General features: G+C 39.3%; 1 protein-coding gene across 1 annotated transcript in view; it reads right to left on the bottom strand.

The window, feature by feature from the left end:
• FAM81B (family with sequence similarity 81 member B) overlaps positions 1-22,557 on the bottom strand; it is a 77,608-nt gene that overhangs the window by 37,822 nt on the left and 17,229 nt on the right. Inside the window, exon 3 of the mRNA XM_043977961.1 lies at positions 14,174-14,292. Coding sequence (XP_043833896.1) covers positions 14,174-14,292 — 119 coding nt within the window. The remainder of the gene's footprint in view (positions 1-14,173; positions 14,293-22,557) is intronic.

The raw sequence follows: 22,557 nt of genomic DNA, 5'->3' as shown, positions 1-22,557 counted from the left end.
CAACTTGTAATGACCAGACAGGTTTGAATCATATTTCTGACACTAGCAGTGTCAATATGGGCAAGTCACCTCACCCATCTGAGTGTTAGTCTTGTAATTCGTAAAGCAGAAATAATAACACACCACCCATCCGAGCAGGTGTTGTAAGGAAAGGGCTTTGTGAACATTAAAGGACTGTTTAAAAGCTATTATGATTCTACAGAGTATTCAATAATTCTCAATGTTGATGGTTTTGACTGTCATGATTACCAAATAATGGCTGTTGTGTACTATATTTCCCTGATCTTGTGTTACATGCTCTTTGTATTTTTCTTAATCTTTCTGACTTCCACGCATTTCCAAAGCGGCATTTTTCATGGATTGCCTCATGATTGTGACTCTCAGGGCCGTATACCATGAATGAGGTGAGAGGGTGAGCTTTACCTGGATAACTGACCCCGGCATTGTACTAGAAGGTGATACTGGATAGCCATGGCAAGGAAACTGCTGGCAAAGGCAGTCAACCTGGCTGTGAGATGAAGCCAAAGGTCCTTAATATCCCTGCCATGAATATTTTTTCTCTGCCTTTGGTTAGTTGGAAGACCTTAATGCATACATGCCAAGGAACAACTTGCCTCAGCCATGATAATAGCCATCACACTTCTCTGTTGCACATGAGAGCTCTTGTGGTCTACTGAATAATGCAGCTATCCCTCCCTTGACAGATAGTATCTGATGCATGCTCACCTCACAATTCCCAAGTGACAAGAGTCACTGGATGGTCAACATACCTTTCCATATTCCAGAAGAAAAAGTAGGAACTTCTGACCTCTGTGACATCCCACAGGATGGAGAGGGCCATATATCTAGTGCTGAAAGGGACCTTAAAAAGGTCATCTGGTCTCTCTCATGTTACAGATCAGGAAACTGAGGCCCAAAGAAATTAAGGGATTTTCCCAAGATCACATAAGCAGAAAGTGCACAACATGGACTCCAATTCAGGTCTGGTGACTCCAAGTACAACACTCTTTCTATCGCACCAGACTGTCTTCCTATAATTTTAAGCTCTTTCAATGAACATAATACTTTTGATTTCAGCATCAGAATAATTTGTAAATGACAGCTAGGTAGTAAAGTAGATAGAGCAATAGCCATGGAGTCTGGAGGACCTGAGTTCAAATCCAGCTCCAGACACTTAAAACTGTGTTGCCCTGGGCAAGTCATTTAACTTTATTTGCCTCAATTCCTCATCTGTAATATAAGAAGGAAACAGAAAACCACTTCAGTATTTTTGCCAAGAAAACTCCAAATGGGGTTATGGAGACTTGAACACGATTAAAATGACTCAACAAAATAATTTGGAAAGGCTACTTTTTCTTCATGCTTGTTTTAAGGACCATCTTGGAAACTGAAGAATTGTGTATGTCCATAGGATCTTGGTTTCATCATTCCTACTGGTTAATGTCAGTCAGTCAATAAGCATTTATTAAGCATCAATTATGTGCTGGGCACTGTGCTAAACTGTGGGAATACAAGAAAGGCAAATGACAGTCCTTGCCCTCAAGGAGTTCACAATATAATAGGGGAAGGCTATGTTCAAACAAACAAGATACACACACACACACACACATATAGCATAATTAGGAAATGACCAACAGAGGGAAGGCACTAGAATTAAGGGGGATTGGGAAAGACTTCCTGTAGAAGGTGAGAGTTCAGCTGGGATTTGAAGAAGCCAGGGAAGCCAGTAGATGGAGATGTATTCTAGGCATTGGAAGGTGGGGGATACAGTTAGGGAAATGGTCAGAGCTGAGAAATGGAGTGAATTTTTTGTGGTACAGCCAAGAAGCCAGTGTCGCTGGATTAAAGAGTATGTGGGGGGGGTGAGGGGGAGGGATGGGTGGAATTTAAGGTATAAGACAACTGCAAAGGTGGTAAGAAATAGGGATTTAAGGATTTAAATGCTAGAGGATTTTATATTTGATCCTGGAGGTGACAAGGAGCCACTAGAGTTTTCTGAGTATGGGGATGACATGGTCAGATCTGCGCTTTATGAAAATCATTTTAGTGGCTGAATGGAGGATGGACTGGAGGGGGGATAGATTTGCGGTAGGCAGGCCAACCATTTTTTTTTTTTTTTTGCAGGGCAATGGTGGTTAAGTGACTTGTCTAGGGTCACACAGCTAGTAAGTTTCAAACGTCTGAGGCTGGATTTGAGAACTCATGTACTCCTGAATCCAGGGCCAGTGCTCCATCCACTGTGCCACCTAGCTGCCCCACCCAACCATTATTTTTATTGCAGTAGTCCAGGTGTGAGTTGATTAGGGCCTGAACCAGGGTGGGGCAGTATCAGAGGAGAGAAGGGGGGCATATCCAAGGTGAATTGGAAAATCTACTAGAAGATTGGATATTGGGAGTGAGATAATGAAGAGTCAAGGATGTCACCTAGATTGCAAGCCAGAGGGGGTAGGAAGATGGTGGTGCCCTCAACAGTAATAGGGAAGTTTGGAAGAGAGAAAAGTTTTTGGGGGTAAAGACAGATGAACTAATTATCATTCTTATGAGTAGGTAACAGATGACACTCCAATAATAATAAACATGTGCATTTATACGTTCACCTTTTCCTTCTCTACATATTGGAAAAATTAATTTGAACTCAGGCCCTCCCGAATCCAGGGCCAGTGCTTTATCCACTGCGCCACCTAGCTGCCCTAGAAGGGAGAAGTTTTTTGTTTGTTTGTTTTGTTTTGTTTTTGCGGGCCAATGAGGGTTAAGTGACTTGTCCAAGGTCAAACAGCTAGTAAGTATCAAGTGTCTGAGGCCGGATTTGAACTCAGGTACTCCTGAATCCAGGGCTGGTGCTTTATCCACTGCGCCACCTAGCTGCCCCTAGAAGGGAGAAGTTTTAAGGGAAAGTGTCCTTCCTGACCCAAGGAGGAAAACCATTATTTGAGATGTTAGGTTAGGGTAAACTATTGAAAGAATGGAAAAGATTGGAGAAAAAACAATTTGGAAAGATTTGAAATGATATGATTCTGTTCATTTGTTGGCACTTTTGGACTTTATCATCTTGTTTTAAACATAAAATGGGATTAAGAGGGAAAATAATAGGCTTGCATGTATTCCTGTAGTTTGAGAGAGGAAGTAGATTTTGGATATGTCCCTGCACTGCCATTGAATTGAACAGAATCATAGGTTTTGATTACAGAGATTTGCTGTCAATCTGCATGGAAACAAAATATATCATTGTTGATCTGCACTGTTGGAGGGAGTCCTCCCATCAGATGAAGTCATAGCTTTACCAAAGAACCAAAGAATTATTGATGAATGATTAGTCTTCATAGAATTACCAAATCTCAGAAAGGGAAAGAACTACAGATTCCAGCTAGTTCAACCCTTAACCAACCAAGAATCCCTTCTACAACATACCTAATAAGTGGTACTTTCTTAAGAATCTCACCTTTCTGGTATATTTTTGGTAAGGTCTAATTGTCATTCAGTAAGTAGGTCAATATTTGTTGTTGTTCAGTTGTGTCTGACTCTTCATGACCCCATTTGGGGTTTATTTGGCAGAGATGCAAACCACTCGGTTTGCTGTTTTCTTCTCCAGCTCATTTTACAGATGAGGAAACTGAGGCAAAGAGGGTGAAGTGATTTGCCCAGGGTCACACAGCTAATAAGTGTCTGAGACCAGATTTGAACTCAGGAAAAAGAGTCTTCCTGATTCCAAGCCCAGTGCTCTAACTATTGTGCCACCTAGCAGCCCCTTTGCCACTTAGCTGCTGCTAGTATGTCAATGAGCATTTATTAAACATTTACTTTGTGTCAGATACTATATCAAATGCCGAGGATAGAAAATAAGACAAGAACAAGGTCCCTGTTCTTAAAGAGCTCATATTCCAGTGGGGAGGACAACATGCAAATAACTTTTTTTTTTTTTTTTTTGCGGGGCTAAGGGGGGTTAAGTGACTTGCTCAGGGTCACATAGCCAGTAAGTGTCAAGTGTCTGAGGCCGGATTTAAACTCAGGTACTCCTGAATCCAGGGCCGGTGCTTTATCCACTGCGCCACCTAGCCACCCCGCAAATAACTTTTTATATACAAGATATGTACAGTGTGAATGTAAGGGAATATTAGGTGAAAGGCACTAGAATGGAGGTGGAGGCCAAAGGAGGAGAATGGGAAAGACCTCTTGGAGAAGGAGGGACTTGAGTTTTGGTGAAGGCCAAGGAAGCCAGTGAGGAAGACATGAGGAGGGAGAGCATTCCAGGAATGGAGAACAGCCAGTACAAAGGCATGGAGATGGGTCATGCATGGAGTGTTGTGTAGGAGGAGCAGAAAATAGGTCAGTGTAGCTGGATTGTGGAACGTGTGGAGGGGAGTTAAGTATAAGAAGACTGGAAGGGTAGGAAGGGCCCAGGCTGTGTTTATGGAGTCCCTCTTCCACCTCTTGTGTCTAGTTTTGCCCTTTGGGGCCGAGCAGAGCAGGTCTGATTCACATGACAGCCTTCTTCCTCTAGTCTATTTCCTGTGCAGTAAGGGCTCTCCATTGTCTGGGCTGTGGCCGTGGGCTGTGCTGGTGACAATTTCCAAGTGTAGGATAATCATTGCCTAACCTTTGTCACTGCTTTCAAAAGGGATGAAATCACTCACGGATCCCAAATGACTTTTATAATTTTCAGACTGGGTCCAGTGCAGTTAAACAGCGAATGCAAACAATACTTAACATTGTTTGGATTAACCGAGTGCCCTTGATTGTTCCTGTTGGATCAGGACTGATTGAAGGAAAACCGTGAGCCTCTGTTTGGATTTTATCTTATTTGGATCTGGTGGGCACTTGATCTAGAATTAGCCATTAATCTGTCTCTATTGAAAGATTTTTAGTTTGACAGAGTGGAAAGAATGGACTTGAAGTGCTCTAACATCGACTAGCTGTGTGGCCCAGGGCAAGTCACTTAGCCTCTCTACAATTTCTTTTCTGCATCTGTAAAATCCTTCACTTTGCATTTGCTGCTCGGCATAATGGAATTACTTGGAACAAGATACCCCCAAATCAGGTAGCCCTTTGTGTCCCCCCCTTCTCCCACTTTCCTGTCTCCTTTTGTGGGTTATTTCCCCCTTAGGATTGTCAGCTTGTTGAGGGCAGGGACTGTCTTTCTTTTTATTAATTATATCCTTAGTACTTAGCACAGTGCCCAGCACATCATAGATGCTTAATAAATGTTTATTGGGTTGGATTGTAAAATGGGGGTGATAATGCTTGTACTACTTACCTCACAGGTTTCCTGTGTGATTGTAAACCTTAAAATACTATATAAATAAATATACTGTATATATTTATAAATTATTATTATCATCCAGTGGCTTTTTACTTAAGTAGAGGGATTGCTAGTCTCCCTGGGACCTAATAAAGGGGTTACTTAAACATGGAAAAGTGACAAATCTGAAAGGTATGTTAAGTAAGCACTTTGTAGACTGAGAGCAACTCTTCAGCTTAAATAACTGTTCAATATAAATTATAGGATTTCTGGTCATGGGAAAGGCAACTCATTCTGTACAGGAAGTGTCCTGTGACTTCTTGGGTCATTCTGTGTCTGGACAAAGATGTCTTGACACATACAGAATGACCCATTGCTTTGCCATAAACCAATCAGGCTGCAAACACAAGGAAAGAGAACATTTTTGGTTGAATTGGAATGACTTAGTCAATCAGAAATCACTTTGAGAAATGAAGATCTCATTGAATTTATGGGATCCTGAAATCTACTAGCCAACTTAATATTATCTTTTCTAAATTGGTCCTAATGTTCTTTCCTGATCCCACCAACTTTTTCATCATTACATATACTTTCAACTTAGATACAGTCCATCCAAAGCTTCTAAATTAGCAAATGCATTATTTATGACGAAGTGCATGATTTGATGGAATTTGTTGTTGTTGAGTCATTTCATTCGTATCTGACTCTTCATGACTCCATTTGGTTTCTTGGCAAGATACTAAAGTGATTTGCCATTTTTTTCTACAACTCATTTTACAGATGAGGAAACAGAGGGAAACAGGGGTAAGTGACTTGCCCAGGGTCACATAGCTAGTAAGTGTCTAAGGTCAGTTTGAACTTGGATCTTCCTGACTTCAAGCCCAGTGCTCTATCAGTTATACCACCTAGTTGTCCTTTAATAGAATAGGACACAATAAAATCTTAGAGGGACTATAAATTAAATAATTAGGTAAAACATTTGTTAAACTATGTGTAAGGTACTACTCTGGACACTGAGGATTAAAAAGTAGAATGTAGGTCCTATTTCAATGATTTTATAATCTAATAGGAGAAAGAAATATACAAGTAACAAGGAAAAAGGGAAAATGAGTTAAGTGAAGAGAAGCCCTAACAATGTGCTATGGGAAGTTTAAAGAGACAGAGGAAGGAGGAGGAGGTGGAGGAGGAAGAAGAGAGAGAGAGAGAGAGAGAGAGAGAGAGAGAGAGAGAGAGAGAGAGAGAGAGAGAGAGAGAGAGAGGTCATTTGCCTGAAGATAAAGGAAGGGTTACTTCATGTAGAAGGTGGCACCTAAGCTGGACCTTAGAGAAAGATAAGGATTTTTACAAGCAGAGATCTGCATAGGAGAGTCTGGGCATAGGCTATAGTAGAAAAGCATGGATATAGGGCAGGGTAAAGTGAGATTGGGGATGGAGAATTAAATCACAAGATGGGATGGTAGCTTGAGGAGGCATGGTTGGGGGAGGGGAGCAGGATCAAGAGAAATTTTTTGGTTTTTGTTTAAAAATAGAGAAAACCTAAGCATGTTTATGGACTGAGCCAGCCGAGCAGATCTGAGGTTGTGTGTCTGGCTAGACATACAAACTCCAATCCTCCCCCCATTCTTCCCCACCTCCAGCAGGAAAATAAAATCAAGTCTTTGTAAATCATAGCAGATTTACAAGTACAGTTAGAAGCATATGTTATGAACATTCACCAATTGGCATACAGTATAGCCATAGACAATTATCCTGAGTATCAGACAGGAAAGAAGTGGTATCTGGGGGCAGCCTTTTGGGATTTCCTGACCCTTAGAAGGGAAACAATATGCAATTTCTTTTTCATCCAAATCTCAATCTGTGCCTTCTTTCCTACAAAGCATCTAGCTCTGAGTCCCTTTGCAAAGTTGGGTGGGTCTTTCTTGAAGCGTGCTTCCCTTACTCTTCATTGATATTGTCTTCTTGTTCACCCCAAAGTCTGACCAACACTCTATGGGAAAAAGTTGGGGCTTTGCAGGTCTCCTTGCATTCTCTGGGGGAAATTTTCTAGACTGCCAAATCACTTAACCTTTCAATTACTTGTTAGATCTTTTGGGGGTGGGGTGGGGAGGAGTCATAGATTTAGAGCTGGTTGCTGGAAGAAGATCAAACCAGCTTGCAAAAGCCAACTATTAAAATTTCAGTATGGGGGCAGCTAGATGGTGCAGTGGTAAAGCACCAGCCCTGGATTCAGGAGTACCTGAGTTCAAATCCGGCCTCAGACACTTAATACTTACTAGCTGTGTGACCCTGGGCAAGTCACTTAACCCCAATTGCCTCACTAAAAAAAAAAAAAATTTCAGTATGAGCATTTATACCTCAGAAATCAGTAATCACTATAAATTAAGGCTTGATATATTGTTTTATTGATTGTTTAGATTTAAGAAAGTGATGGGAAGACTTTAATAATGCAGATTAAACTCAAAAGTGTGATGTGGGTAATCTCCTCAGTATTCCCCTTTCCCCTCAATCTGGTTGTGAAATATTTATCAGCATACTCCCTGTCTAGAAAGAACCCTAAAGGTTAGCTAGTTCAACCTTCTCATTTAATAGATAAGAAACTGAAACCCAGAGAGATTGGAATAGCTTGTTCAAGACCACCTGGCTAAATATTTGTGGCTGTGCACTATTCTACCATCTGAAGGCATGGCAAGTGTGAGCCTTGGGAAATGGGTGGTAGGAATGCTTTTAATTCCTTGAAGTCTGTTTAAAATGTTTTTTTTTGGTTTTACTCTGATGTTGTATGCTTTCGTCTGGCTTGGTGGGGGAGGTTAAGTGAAAATGTAGCTTTATGAGCTATGGATTAAATGCTAGCAACCAGTAAAGAGGGCGGTAGTGACCTAGGTGGAACTTGTAAAATAGTGAAGATTGATTAGAGAATGGAGCTGATTGTTGGATCAAGGAAGCCAAGCAGAAACAATAAAATCTGGTAGAGGGGTGAACTTTGGAAAACAGAAGAACCATCTCTTCTTGTAAAACCAGAGGGAAGAAGGAGATAGAAGAGTACATTGAGAAACATATAGAGGACAAATAAGAGAGCTTGTGCCTTGGCCTCAGTTTTGTCAGTCAGGTAGGACCTGCTTATCTGCTGAGGGTTAAGGGAAAGAACCTGGAGTTAGAGGCTTGAGGAAAGAAGAAGGGATTTGGAACATCTTTCCTGGGCAGTGTTATAGAAAGTTAAAAATAAATGAATAAAAAGATTGCTGAGCAGTACTGAGCAAATAGTTGAAGTTAGGTAGCATAAATCTGTAGTAGGCCCAGTCAGCACAATTCTGTTTTGTCTTCCAGAAACATTAGGCAATTTAAGAGTAAGGTTGGTGGAGGTGGATGGGAGATGGAAGATAGTTTTTTGGTATTTGAATTTTGACTCAGCTCCACCAATGCAGTTGTACAAGGCAGATCAAAACATATCACCACAGATAATAGAGACTTTGTAAGAAGGCCAGAACTTTGATCACAGGGGAATAAGCTCAGCTACTGATTTTTAAGAATAATTACAGGAAAAATAGAGGTAAACACATAAGTTCAGAGTAGTACGGGGCAAGCTAGGTGGCGCAGTAGATAAAGCACTGGCCCTGGATTCAGGAGTACCTGAGTTCAAATCCGGCCTCAGACACTTGACACTTACTAGCTGTGTGACCCTGGGCAAGTCACTTAACCCCAATTGCCCCGCCAAAAAACAAAACAAACAAAAACAGAGTAGTACAAACATTGTATCTTCTTAGACATTTTGCTGAATAAACACTGTGGTCAGCAGGAGGTTGGGGTACTGTTGGTCTATAGAGATTACTTGGAACTGGAAAGAATGAGCCTATTTATGGTTTTGGAGAGTTGGTAACTAGGATGAGAAATTGGCCAGCAAGAAAATTATAGCTTAGGTTCTCAATGTCCTACTATTATTTATTGTTGGAGGAAATGGAGGTCCCAACCTTATTCATTAGCAGAGGAGGAAGAGGAAAGAAAAGGAGGTTAGAGGACAAGAGAGACCAACTGCAACAGGAGTGAGTGGTTGTGATACCCATACAGAGGAATAGGTTGAAGAAGGCAACTATCTCATCTCCATACCTACAGCTCAAAAAGCTTTTTTTTTTTTTTTAACTAATAGAATCAATGCTATGAGAATAAGAGAAATTATCAAGTAGGAGGGAAATTTTTTTTGCAACAAATAGCTTAAAGTATATTAAGCAAGATACATAGGGAACTGAAACAAATATAGAAAATGAAGAGCCATTTCCCTAATAGATAAATGGATACAAGATACAAATAGTTTTCAAAAGAATTGCAAACCATCAACAAGCATTTGAAATTAAAAAAAACACTAATATGAAAGACGTGAATCAAAACAACTTTGTGGATTGATCACTTGATTGATGCCTTTAATAAGATAGCATGATGTAAATTGTCAGTCTTTTTCTTGTTTTTATTCTGAATTTAATGAACACCAAACCAAATGAGGATTTTCATATACATAGAAGAAAAAGAATGAAGAGTGGACATGAAACTATACTTTTCTAAGATGTCTACTTTGTTTTTTTTACTATATAATAAATTCAATATGTAACTTTCAAAGCTATCTCATTTTCTCAGTATTTTTGTACATCACTAACAGAAACCTAAAAAAACTGAGGAAAGAGAAATATGATTTCTAATAATGATAAAATACATTGAGAAGTTCACTCTATTGTGCTCTTTTTTTTTTTTTGTGGAGCTGTGCGTTATTTGCCAAAAGTCTTTTCAGAAAACAATCTGATAGTATACACAAAAGTGATCAAACCCTTTGGCCTGGTGCTGGTAGGACTAGGACCTGGAAATGTTATTAAAAAGAAAAAAAACACCTATCTGTACAAAAATGTTCATTACTGCCTTATTTCTAATAGGTAAAAAATGTTAGAAATAACTTGTATGTACAATGATTCGGGAATGGCTGAATAAATTGTGGTAATGTGAGGATCAGAGCGCTACCAACCTACTTAGAAAGATATTGCAGGCAAGCTCTGCCATGAAAAGAAAGCATGTGACTCAGCATCCGGAAGTAACCTTTTCTGGGGTTTTGAAGGTCAGATTGGCATCAGGAAGTGATGTCTGCCGCCAGTGGGTCCTGTCAATCAGTGTTACCAGCCAATTAGCTTGGAGCTGTGTGTGTGTGTGTGTGTGTGTGTGTGTGTGTGTGTGTGTATGGCCCTGTTTCCTGTTTCACAAGAGGCTTCTGGGAGAAGCCACAGAGGAGTGAGGTCTTTTCGGTTCCGGACTGCCACTTGGCGGGAGGTTTGAGGCTGGCTGTTAGAGATAGCTAGACGAAGGCTGTTTTACCTCTCTCTCTCTCTCTCTGTCCACTAACCCCTAATATACTTTAATAAATACTTAATGCCCAGAGATTCGTTCTATATGTTTTCTAATTTAAGGCGACCACTCATCAGGATGTCTAAAATCTAATGAGTGGTTGCCTTAAATTAGAAACGTATAGCTCCAATCTCTGGGCATTAAGTATTTATTAAAGTATATTAGGGGTTAGTGGACAGAGAGAGAGAGAGAGAGAGAGAGAGAGAGAGAGAGAGAGAGAGAGGTAAAAAAGCCTTCGTCTAGCTATCTCTAAGAGCCAGCCTCCAACCACCCGCCAAGTCGCAGTTCGGAACCAAAAAGACCTCACTCCTCTGTGGCTTCTCCCAGAAGCCTTCTGTGAAACAGGAAACAGGGCCATCCACACACACGCACAGCTCCAAGCCAATTGGCTGGTAACACTGATTGACAGGACCCACTGGCAGCAGACATCACTTCCTGATGCCAATCTGACCTTTGAAACCCCAGAAAAGGTCACTTTTGGATGCTAAGTCACATGCTTTCTTTTCATGGCAGAGCTTACCTGCAATATTTTTCTCAGCAGGTTGGTAGCACTATGATTCTCACAGCACACAATTGGAGACTGAAATATTGTCATAAAAAAGACGAATATGATGAATACAAAGAAACATGGAAGACATGTTCATACAAAGACGCTGGGAGCCAACACAGCAGAATCAAAACAACATACATTTTAACTATGATTACATAAATATGGCAACAATAAAATCTGAAAAATACACAGAGGAAAAAAGGAATCAAAAGATAATACAGAAGTAAATAATTCTTTCATAATTTTGTTAAAAGTTTATATATGCATGTGTACATATTTGTATGATATGCATATACCAAACACATATGCATACATACATACATGCACACACATACCCATGTGTGTGTGTATAATGAATAAAATACTTACTTAGGGTGAGGATGACCTGGAATTAAGTCTGGCCTCTGACACAAACTAGCTGTGTGACCAAGGCAAGTCATTTAATTTCTCAGTGCCCTGGATATTCTCTATGACTATAAATTTTAGGGGAAAGAGTTGGCCTTTCCCTCTCTTAAAGAGACCAGGGCTACCTGAGCAAGAATGAAAGTGTCCTGTAAGACAGGAATGTCTGATGGAAAATACTGTTATTTGTTCAGGATAGAGAGGTATCTGTTTTGTTTTGTTTTTTGGTTTTTTTCACCCCTTGGTTGTTGGGATCCCTGCTGTCCGATTTGTCCCCAGAGTGGGACAGGATTCCTGTAATAAGATATTTGCCTGGGGCAATCTCCACCTATATTAACACTACAGATGGCTATCAATATAATGCTTTATAAACTTTAAAGTCCTATGTAAATGTCAGTTGTAGGGTCATCTCCAGTCATCCTGACCTATGTCTTGCCACTGGACTCTGATGACCCTGGAGGAGAGAGTTGGCTGATGACTTTGCACAGCTCTGCCTCACTTAAACTCAATTCACTTCCAAGTCAAGACATGACCATCCTGTTGTTATTGGTGTCCTTTGAGAACTAAGGATAAACATCAACTAATGTCAGCCATAATCATTATTGTTCTTATAAGCTAATCAAGCTGATCCTATCTCATTTTTGTTTTTGTTTTTTTGTTTTCTGCAGGGCAATGAGGGTTAAGTGACTTGCCCAGGGTCACACACCTAGTAAGTGTCATGTGTCTGAGGTCAGATTTGAACTCAGGTCCTCCTGAATCCAGGGCCGGTGCTCTATCCACTGCGCTACTTAGCTGCCCCTTTTTCTTGTTTTTGTTTTTGTTTTTTTGTTTTGGTCCTATCTCAAAGGAGGAGTAGTCACAAGTCAGAGAGGCCTCGAGTAGCCTGAGCCAAAAACCTTGACAGACCCTTGAACTTGAAGGTGTAGTTGCTGAGCAGGCTGAGCTATTGGAGGTTATAGAGACATTCAACAAGACTGAAGGCATAGACTGTGATGTTCCAGGAAGAGATCAATGGATAGAAGTCACTTTCATCTCTGCCTCTAGGATCCTCTATTGATGAATCCACAGGGAGGGAGATTTTTAATTCAACATAAACAAAATAATGTTTAAGAGTGAACTAGGCTACCTAATTAAAGAATTCTTTGTGTTTGAAATCTGCAATTAGTGGCTCAGTAACTGGAATTGTCTGGGAGGTTGGGGGGGAAATTCTTGCATTGGGTGGGAAGTTAGATTAGATGACCCCAGAGATCCTTTCCAAATCAGATTTTTCTTTGAGCATATAATGAAATGTTGAATTAGAAATATTGTATAGGATCATGGTGCTGGAAGGGATCAAAAAGCCTATAGTTAGTCTGATCTTCCTCATTTTGCAGACAAGGAAATCTAGGCCCAGAGAGTGACTTACCCATAGTCACGCAGGTAGAGTCCTAAATTAAAACTCAGGCCCTCTTGACTTCAAATCCAGTGTTCTTTCCATTGCATCATATTCTTAGATATTTTACAAGTCTCTATCCATTTACCAAAAAAAAAAAGTGACATGTTTTTCTAAAATGTTGTGCTGATTTGTAACTATGTCTAAAAGGTTACTAAGTTGTGTGTGTGTGTGTGTGTGTGTGTGTGTGTGTGTGTGTTTTCTTGTAAAATTTGCTTCTTGGATTTTGGTGGTGGGGAGGGTAGCTATAAACACTTTGGAGTAGAGTCAAGTTGTGAAATACTTTGTACCATTTTGCTGGGTTTTCAGATTTTTCCTAACTCTGTATTTCCTAGATTTTATTTTTTTCTGAAAGAAACAAACATTTAAGTACTTAGTATTTACCAGACACTGTGCTAAGTGCTTTACACAAATTATCTTATTTGATCCTTACAAACCTCCTGGGAGGTAGGTGCTGTTATTATTCTCATTTTACAGCTGAAGAAACTGAGGCAGACAGAGGTTAAATGACTTGCCCAGGATCACTCAACTAGTAAGCATCTGAAAGCAGATTTGAGGTAAGAATTCATGAAAATTCTCTTGTCTATTTTGTTTTCATGGCAATCTGTTGGTGGAGAATAAGTATGTCTTTCACAGGCAAAGGCTTATAAGTTCTCTCTCTCTCTCTCTCTCTCTCTTTCTCTCTCTGTCTTTCTCTGTCTCTCAATTCATTAAAAAAAAGTATATTTCCATGTTTGCCACGTGGCCAAAAACCGCCTTCACCAACAACAAAACAAAACAAACAAATTAAGAAAAATAAAGTAAGTGAAAAAAAAATAGGATTATAGATTTAAAGCTGGAAGAAAATATAGATGCCATATAATCCAACCTCCCATTTTACTGATTATGAAACTACTACAGAAGTGACATGACTTGCCCAAAGTCACAGGGCTTGTAAGCAGGGTTGGAATCCGGGTCTACTGTCTTCAAACCCAGAACTCTCCCCATTGCAACAAGCTGGCTCTCACTGTGAATCTTTTTTTTTTTCTCCACCAAACTTATCTCTAGTTTACCATAGTTACACTAATTTGGTTACCACACTATGACGTTTGTCTGCAGAAACGAGTTGAGGAAAAAAAGAGATCGTGACATCTAATTATTAGCCTAGGAATTCCAAGTGAATCTTCTTTCAACTTACCTAGCCACTCTTCCCCGGAGATCTCCCATTCCATGAAGCTGATTCTGGTTAAAACTCTGAGAAGCAAAATTACTTTCAGTGGTTGCATTGTCCCGGGCTCTTATTTGTTCTTCTAGAATCTGTAAATTTTGAGTGAAAATCCTTATTAATATATATTTTTTCATGCCACAGGGAAAGCATTATTTGTCAGCTATGCTTTAGATTCTTGTTTAGGTATATTGTTATTTAGTTGTTATTGTTTAGTTTCAGTCATGTCCAATTCTTCATGAACCCATTTGGGACTTTTTTTGCAGAGATATTGGAGTGTTTTGCTATTTTCTTCGTGAGCTAGTTTTACAAATGAGGAAACTGAGGCAGACAGGGTTAAATGACTTACCCAGCGTCACACAACTAGTAAGTGTCTGAGGTTGGAATTGAAATCTGGTCTTCCTGACTCCAGTCCTACTACGCTACCCAACTGCTTTGTTCAGGTACAGGTTGCACTAAATGGCTTTCGAGGCCTTTCTGTTATCAGTTGGGTGGCCAGTTTAGGCAGAATAATAAGAATAATCCCCATGATGAGGAGGATGGAGGTTGCTTGCAATGAGCCCACAAAGGGTGAGCTTACATCCTAAAACTTGTACCTAACTACAGGTATTTTATCTACCTGTCTAATAATACACTAAACATCAAATATAGAGAATAATCTCAAGACAGTGACTCAACCCAGGGCTATTTTTCATCTTTGAAAAGATCAAAATAAGAAGACAATAACAATGATTGACATTTATATAGTTCTAAAATTTGAAAAGCACTTTAAGTACATTATCTCAATCCTCACAACAACCTTATCAGCTAGGTATTATCAGCCTTGTTTTTAAAAAAGGACTGATGGAGCAGCTAGGTGGCACAGTGGATAGAGCACCGGTCCTGGATTCAGGAGGACCTGAGTTCAAATCCAGCCTCAGACACTTAACACTAGCTGTGTGACCCTGGGAAAATCACTTAACCCCAATTGCCTCACCAAAAAAAAAAAAAAAAAAGACTGAGGCTAAGCCACTTGGCCAAGATCATACAGTGAGTAAGTGCTCTCAGAGGAAGACTTTGAGTCAGATCTTTGCAACTCAGTTCCCAACATTATCTATTCTTTGACACTGCAGGCCCATTCTTAAATCTATTACCCGTTCTAAATATTGATTTCAAAAATTGTGGAGAGAGCACTGGGTTTAGAGGCAGAAGAAATGTGGATTTGAATCCTGGGTCCAATATTTACCAGCTGTGTGACCATGGGCAAGTCACCTAACCTTTCTGAGCCTCAGTTTCTTTATCTATAAAACCCTTATTTTGCAGATAAGGAAACTGAGGCTCAGCCAGTCTCTACCCTAAATCACAGGATTGTTGTGAGGCTCAATTAATGTAAACCACTTTGTAAACTTTTAATGTTTTAAAACTTCAATGAATCAAGGGCAGCTAGACGGAACAGTGGATAGAGCACCGGCCCTGGAGTCAGGAGGACCTGAGTTCAAATCCGGCCTCAGACACTTAATACTTACTAGCTGTGTGACCTTGGGCAAGTCACTTAACCCCAATTGCCTAACTAAAAAAAACCAAACAACTTCAATGAATCTATGACCTAATGAATGTGAACATTATATATATATGTATGTATATAAAAATATACATATATACCTATACATGTATATACACATATACATATATAGTTTATATATATTTATACATATACATGTATGTACACATACACATATATAGTTAGCTATGTATCTATTGGTTCATATTTCCACAAACATGGTTTATATATACATATATGTATATATGTATGTGTGTATATATATATATATTTAATGTTATATATGTGTGTGTATGTAGATTTATTTTATATATGTATATATTTTATTTCTATATCTCTATCTCTATTGCTGTCTCTATCTCTATCTCTCTATCACTATCTCTCTCTCTCATCTCTCTATAGAGAGGGAGGGAGGGAGGGGAGAGAGAGTTAGCTATGCACCTATTAATACGTATTTCCATAGGGACAGATCTCAATTCATTCATGCCTTCTTATCCTGTTTAATTCCTGTCCATGCTCTCTCAAAGATCCTCTCTAGACCCAACCTTTCTCTAGCTTGCTTTATTCATTTAGTGAGGAATTTCAGACATTTACTCACTGTGTGACTCTAGGCAAGTCACTTACATTGTGTCCATCTCAGTTTCCTCAATTGTAATGTAGGAATCACAAAAACACCTACTTCATAGGGTTGTTGCAAGGATCAAATGAGACAATGTTTGTAAAGTGCTTAGCACAGTGCCTGGCACATTTTAGGCAATAAAGAAATGCTTGTTCTTTTCCTTACCCTTTCATGTGAAAAGCTTGTTTTTGCATATATGCAATGATCAGAAAGACACTACAGCCTCCATGTGTTTTTCCATTGCCCTTTTAGGGTGATTGTTAGCTTTGGATGTGGAATGGAGCTTACTTCACGGAGGGTGGGAAATGTTTCTTTAATGCCCAGTCTGGTGCTTTGCACATTTAGGTGCTTAAGAATTTGTAGAATTAATTCATCAGAGATTGTGGTGCTCCAGTTAGACATTTCTCTGACAATGTCCCTTATTCTATTTCTGCATAATTCCTTGATTGTCATGTGCCCCAGCCTGCTCTTGCACACCATGTGCCCATTTTTGGGTAATCTTCAATGACCCTTTTCCAGAGATGACAATATTCCATGACTCAAAGCTATACAACATCACTGGAATATTGTTGCTGGTTTAAAACAATATTTTTTGGTCATTTTTGTTTTAAATTTTTGATTTTTTTTTGTGGGGCAATGGGGGTTAAGTGACTTGCCCAGGGTCCCACAGCTAGTAAGTGTCAAGTGTCTGAGGCTGGATTTGAACTCAGGTCCTCCCGAATCCAGGGCTGGTACTTTATCCACTGCGCCACCTAGCTGCCCACCTAGCTGCCCCCCCCCCCCGCCCCATTTTTTAAATGGGCCTTTGTTTCAAGGAGAAGCTTGGGGTCATTAAAAGAATTTTTCAATTTCCAAAACCAATCCAGTCCACTTTCCCCTTCTGTTCCATTATGAGCCTGAAAGCAGAGCAGGGGGACAGGTAGAAGAAAGGGAGGTGGGGCTGCCCTCGATCTGAAAATCTCTCTGTGCACAAGGGGAGGAGGAAAGTTGAAAAGGTGGGATTTACCCACATTCCAGTAACAACACTCCAGACACTTAATAGCTCTAGACTCTTACTAGTTAAGTGTCTCAGTGGTACTCAACTTGCTGTCACTCTGACTATTCAGGTCTAACTCAGACTGGGAAGGGAACCAGGACAGAAGGACCTAAGAAGCAATAGACTAAAGGAGAACCCTAAAGGGGGTCCTGTACCAATTGAGTGAGGTCTGCTCTTTAGTGATTATTGGTGACCTCTGAGTGACCAGGAGATCATTGGGGGAGTAGGGACCACCTCACTTTTCTCCTTCTCTTTCATGATACTGTTCTGGTTTATTTACTTATCTGGATATTTCTTAGTCTCCTCTGTTGGGTTATCAATTATATCTCACCTCCTGGTCAAGAGAGTCTTTCCCAAGTTTCTTTCCTGGTCCCTTTTCTTTTTTACTCTGATACATTCTTTTTAAATTCTTTTTATTATTTCTATTTCTTGTGGGGCAATGAGGGTTAAGTGAAATGCCCAAGGTCACACAGCTAGTAAGTGTCAAGTATCTGAGGCTGGATTTAAACTCAGGTCCTCCTGAATCTAAGGCGGTGCTTTATGCACTGCACCACCTAGCTGCCCCGCTCTGATACATTCTTGATCCTATCACAAGTTCCCATAGCTCAACCATCACTTCTAGGCAGACAACCCCAGATTCATTTACCAAGCTCTCTTGTCTCTTTTGAGATCTAGCCCCTCACCGATAATCTATTAGATATCTCAAACTGGATGACATCAAAATCAATAAGTCTAAGATGGAACTCATTGGCTTTCTCAACTTTTCTACCCAAACCTACCCATAATAAAAACTTCACTATTTCTTTTGAGGAATATCCTTTCATATGCCTATGTTCACAATCTCATTGTCTTCTTAAAGTTTTCCATTTCCCTTATCTGCTATATCCCATTAATTTCTAAGTCTTATCAAATATGCTTCTGTGATATCTCTCCCCTCCTTAACCTTCTTTCTACTCACTCATCTACCACCTTCATGCTCTATCACCTCTACTCTGGACTATTGCAATAACTTCTTAATTTGACCCCTGGCTTTGATGCCTCTATTCTCTTCAAATAATACTTTATGAAATAATCTTCCTAAAACACAAGACAGACCATGTTGTTCCCCTGCTCCTTGATCATGTCATTCCCCTATTCGAGAATCTTTAATGGCCCCATATTTTCTCTAGGATAAAATATAAACTCAGCTTTGAACTTAAAAACCTTCACAGAATGGCTCCTGTCTCTCTTTTGCCTCATTTCATATTCCTTCCTTTGTATACTGCTTCCAGACAATTGAACTTTTGTTGCTCCACAAACAGAACGTTCCATCTACTGCTTTCATGTCTTTGTAAAGGCCAACCACCTTGCCTGGAATGTAGAATCCTTCATTCAAAAATATTCAACTTATGTGTTCCTTCCAATACAAGTTTTTTCTAATTCTCCATTTTGCTTACTGCTCTATTCCCTCATTAAATGATATGGTATTGATTTATCTGTTCGAATGATGCATCCTCCAGTAAATATAAGCTTCTTGAAGGGGTAGTTTTTGTATTTCCCATACATAGAAGAGTTTTACATGTGGTAGGCAGTTAATAAATACTTATAAATGCTTGCTGGGTTCAGTTGGGAGCTACTATTAGAAATGCACATAACTACTATTAGAATATGAGCTCCTTGAAAATATGGATTGTGTTTTCTTTGTATTTCCAGAGTTTAGCACAGTGCCTGGAGCAAAGAGCTTAAGAAATGTTTATTGACTGATCGATTAGCAAAAGATCTTTTGGGATAGGTTACCTCCACTTACTCTTCATGTGGTTTCTATTTCCTACCTCCCTCCTCCCCCCATGTTTTTTTTTTCCTTTCCCAAATGAATAACTCTGCTCAATGTGCCATCTTCCAGAAGGATTTCCCTGAGCTTTAGAAATGGAACCTTTTAAATCTGAAGCAGTCTCTGCTTTGGCCTTGGTCGTCCATCCTGAGATCATCTGAGCAAAAGTATCCAAAATTAAGCCCTGCCCTGACAATCTTTCCTGGATTCTTTCCACCTGGACTCATCAACCTTATACAATAATGATAGTATGGATTGAAAGTAGAAGTCAAGTCAAGGCAATGAGTACTTCCTAGGTGCCAAGCACTGCACTGTAAATACAAATATAAATGGAAAGATTAAAAGACAGTCCCTACTATGTTAGGTAGTAGATTTAATTACCAATTGTATTACAGAGGTGATATAATATATATAAATTTATATAATACACACGTGTGTATATATACATACATATACATATACACATATATACATATACACACGTACACACACACACACACACACACACACACACACACATATATATATATATATATATATATATATATGTATATATATATATATATATATATATATATATATATATGACACTTGTAGCATGTACCTGTATAATCTCTGTGGATTAGATGAAAGAGACTAATCATATTTAGGAGAGCTTGGAGCTCCCTGGGAAAATCATATATGTCATTAAGAAGCTGTATAATGTGGCTCTGCTACATTCAGACCCAGAAAATCTCCCTGGAGTATTAGCATTTTTGTGGACCAATTCTGACTTGTTCAAAGTACTTACTGAGTGACTATAGTAGGCAATTAGCTGGGGTTCAAAACCTGGCTGCCCTGACAATTCATGCCTCTTGAGCTTGCAAGAAGGTAGATATACCTGGACCATAGTGGAACTTTATACATGCTTTCTCATTGACTGGTGAATAGTAGTTGAGGATGATAGAGGGTATAAAAGAAGGCCAGAGCTTCTAGGAATAGATCCAGGGAAGTTTCACATTACTGATTCTTCAGTGTCTGAGGAAGGGAGTCAGAAATGGCAAGATCTCATCACCTTGAAAGAAACTCAGTGTAAGAACTGGTGCATTCTTACGACATGAGGGGACCGTGGGGTATGCTGAAGGAGCAGCAGTAACAATCTACATGTTTACAAAGAACTTTCACTGAAAAGGAGCTAGATTAGCTTAGCACAGCACTTGGTGAAGAGTAGGCAATTAATAACTAACTGTTTATTGACTGACTAACTAGATAACAGCAAACCGAGTCAGCAACATGATATGGCAGTAAAAAGAGATAACGCAATTAGGGGTTGCGTTTAGAGAGGCATAGCTTCCAGGAAGAAGTAGGTGGATACTGTTCTGCCCTGGTCATATCCCATCTAGAAGGGTGTTCCTTTCTGGGTAAAACAGTTTAGGAAGGCTATTGATAAGCTGGAGAGTTGTCCAGAGGAGGACAATTAGATTGGTGAAGGGCCTTGAGTTCATGAACTTTGATGATAGCTTGAAAAAATTGGGATGTTTAGCTTGGAGAAGAGAAAACTGGAGTGGGGGTGGGGAGGAGGAGGTTGAGGGGGGAATATGGTGGCCATATCCAAATATTTGAATGGCTGTTATGTGGAAGAGGGAGTAGATTTGTTCTGTTTGGTCCTAGGAGGCAGAACCAGGAGCAGTGGGTGTAAGCCACAAGAGGTAGATTTAATCCTGATGTCAGGAAAAACTTAAATTTAAGTAGAGTTTTCCAAAAGCAGAATGGAATGAATGGGAAAGCTGTTGGTGGTGGTGGTGACTTCTCCATCACTGCAAATATGCAAGCAGAGGTTAGATAACAACTTGTTGGGTATGTTAGAGATGGAGTTCATAGTTGGACTAATGACTGCTGAGGTTCCTTCTAATCCTGAAATTCTGTGATTATGTGTCTTCTTGCATGTGCCAAATCACACAATAATTTGAACTATTGTTATTTTTATCCTTCTTCTACAAAACTGCAGGTTCCTTGACAGGAGAAAAGCCCTCCAAAGATGCAGAAAGCCATTCTTTGTACCCCCACTGCCTTTCACATAATAAATGCTTTAAAAATCTGGAAATATTTTAGAAAGAACTTAGTAAAATTTATTGAATTAAATTAAATAATATTTTCATTATGACAGTACTGTCTAGAAATGAGATTGGTTTCTTAAATGCTTTTACTGTAAGATATTACCAAGAAATTCTGTGTAACAGTTGCAACTTCCCCTTGATTCCAACCCAGACCAAATGGCATTTATAATAAATATATAGATTTATTGGTAATTAAGGCCATCTCTCCAACCTCTAACTTCTTTTCTCCATCTCCCCCAATTGCTGATGTCAATGCTGAGATAGGATGATTCTGGGGAAGACTGCATATCTGTGCAAGTAGAAATCTGAATGAAGTTATAATGTGAGCTATAGAGATAGCCTGGAAATCTCCAAGACTATAATGTTGATAAGGAACAGGACCACTCTTATCTAAACACAGTATCTCTCCCTTTGCCCAGCATAGCACTTTATCTATTTGTTGAATCTGAATTGGAATGGGAAATCACTGACAAGAAAAGGTCTATAGTTCTTAGTAGGAATAACTCCATTTCAGAGAAAGTGAGAGAAAAAAGAACTTTGAAAAGAAAGTGTGTGTGTGTGTGTGTGTGTGTATTTAATGTCTCTCGAATTGTGCTTGGCCCATAGGATATAATTTGTAAGTTCCTGTGTGATGGAATTGAACTAGTATTCAATATTTGGGGAATATGCCACTTTTAGCATAAATTTGGGGTTTGGATCAGCACTATTGTTTGACTTGAGTTTTCTATATCATACAGTAGAGTAACATTGCATTGATTAGAACCCCATTCATTTGGAATTCATGATAATTTGATGAGGACTGGACTGGAGTTTACTTTGGCACTATCTACATAAAAAGGGCTTGCTAAGCAAATGGAAATGAAATCATGTCAAATGTCCATATACAGACACTTGTCCATTTACAAATTAGCTGATGGAAACTGCCAGAAGAACAAGAAAAGCTTGACTTAGGACTCAAAAAAGCAACAGACTTTATTTTACAACAAAGCTTTTTTACTAAGTTAAAAAAGTCAGTAAAGTAACCTTTATTAAGCACTGGGTATATAAAGAAAGGTGAGAGTCTCTGCCCTCAAGAAGCTCACATTCTAATAGGGGAGACATGATACAAATAACTACATACAAACAAGATATAGACAGGATAAAATGTAGAGAGTCTCAGAGGGAAGGCACTAAGATTAGGGAGGCCTACAGAAAGTAAGTAATGCATAAAAGAAAGATGAAATTGATAAAAATAATTCATTTCATTTTTAATGAGT

This window comes from Dromiciops gliroides, chromosome 1 (assembly GCF_019393635.1).
Source record: "Dromiciops gliroides isolate mDroGli1 chromosome 1, mDroGli1.pri, whole genome shotgun sequence".
Classification (NCBI taxonomy): domain Eukaryota; kingdom Metazoa; phylum Chordata; class Mammalia; order Microbiotheria; family Microbiotheriidae; genus Dromiciops; species Dromiciops gliroides.
Note: the sequence above shows the minus strand (reverse complement) of the source record. Positions and strands in the feature narration are given on the sequence as shown.